We start from the raw sequence: 409 nt of genomic DNA on the forward strand, positions 1-409 counted from the left end.
TGTATGCCTACTATGCCAGGAGGCCTTTCTGTGATTCAGACAGAGATGGAATTTGTTGGATCTCAGTATGCAAGCATTGTAAACTTTAATAAACAAGTGTATGGACCGTTCTATGCAAACATCCTTAGAAAACTGCTTTTTCCTGAGGAACCAATGGGCAAAGCAGAAACAGAAACACCTTCCAACTAAAAAATATGACCTATTTCTGTATCCCTTTTTTTTTTACCTTCCAAGACAGTGATATGACTTCCCCACTAAGAACAGCCCACTCCAGTGACTATTAATGAGAGAGATATATTGTAAAATGTATGCATAAAGTTTCTGAATTTCACTGGAAATAAATAAATTTCAATGACATATTTTAATAGACTAAATTTGCTTAATGGATTGTGTCACTTGTAATAGCCAA

The 409-nt window shown here is 35.0% G+C and overlaps 1 protein-coding gene across 1 annotated transcript in view; it reads left to right on the forward strand.

Annotated features, from left to right (window-relative positions):
• LOC104468169 (T-complex protein 11-like protein 2) overlaps window positions 1-189 on the forward strand; it is an 8,909-nt gene extending 8,720 nt beyond the window's left edge. The window contains 1 exon segment of the mRNA XM_010082203.1: window positions 1-189. This exon segment is cut by the window's left edge and continues 30 nt beyond it. Within this exon segment, the coding sequence (XP_010080505.1) occupies window positions 1-189 (189 nt within the window).
• Window positions 190-409: the final 220 nt, after the last annotated feature.

This window comes from Pterocles gutturalis, unplaced genomic scaffold, assembly GCF_000699245.1.
Source record: "Pterocles gutturalis isolate BGI_N339 unplaced genomic scaffold, ASM69924v1 scaffold18489, whole genome shotgun sequence".
NCBI classification, from domain to species: Eukaryota; Metazoa; Chordata; class Aves; order Pterocliformes; family Pteroclidae; genus Pterocles; species Pterocles gutturalis.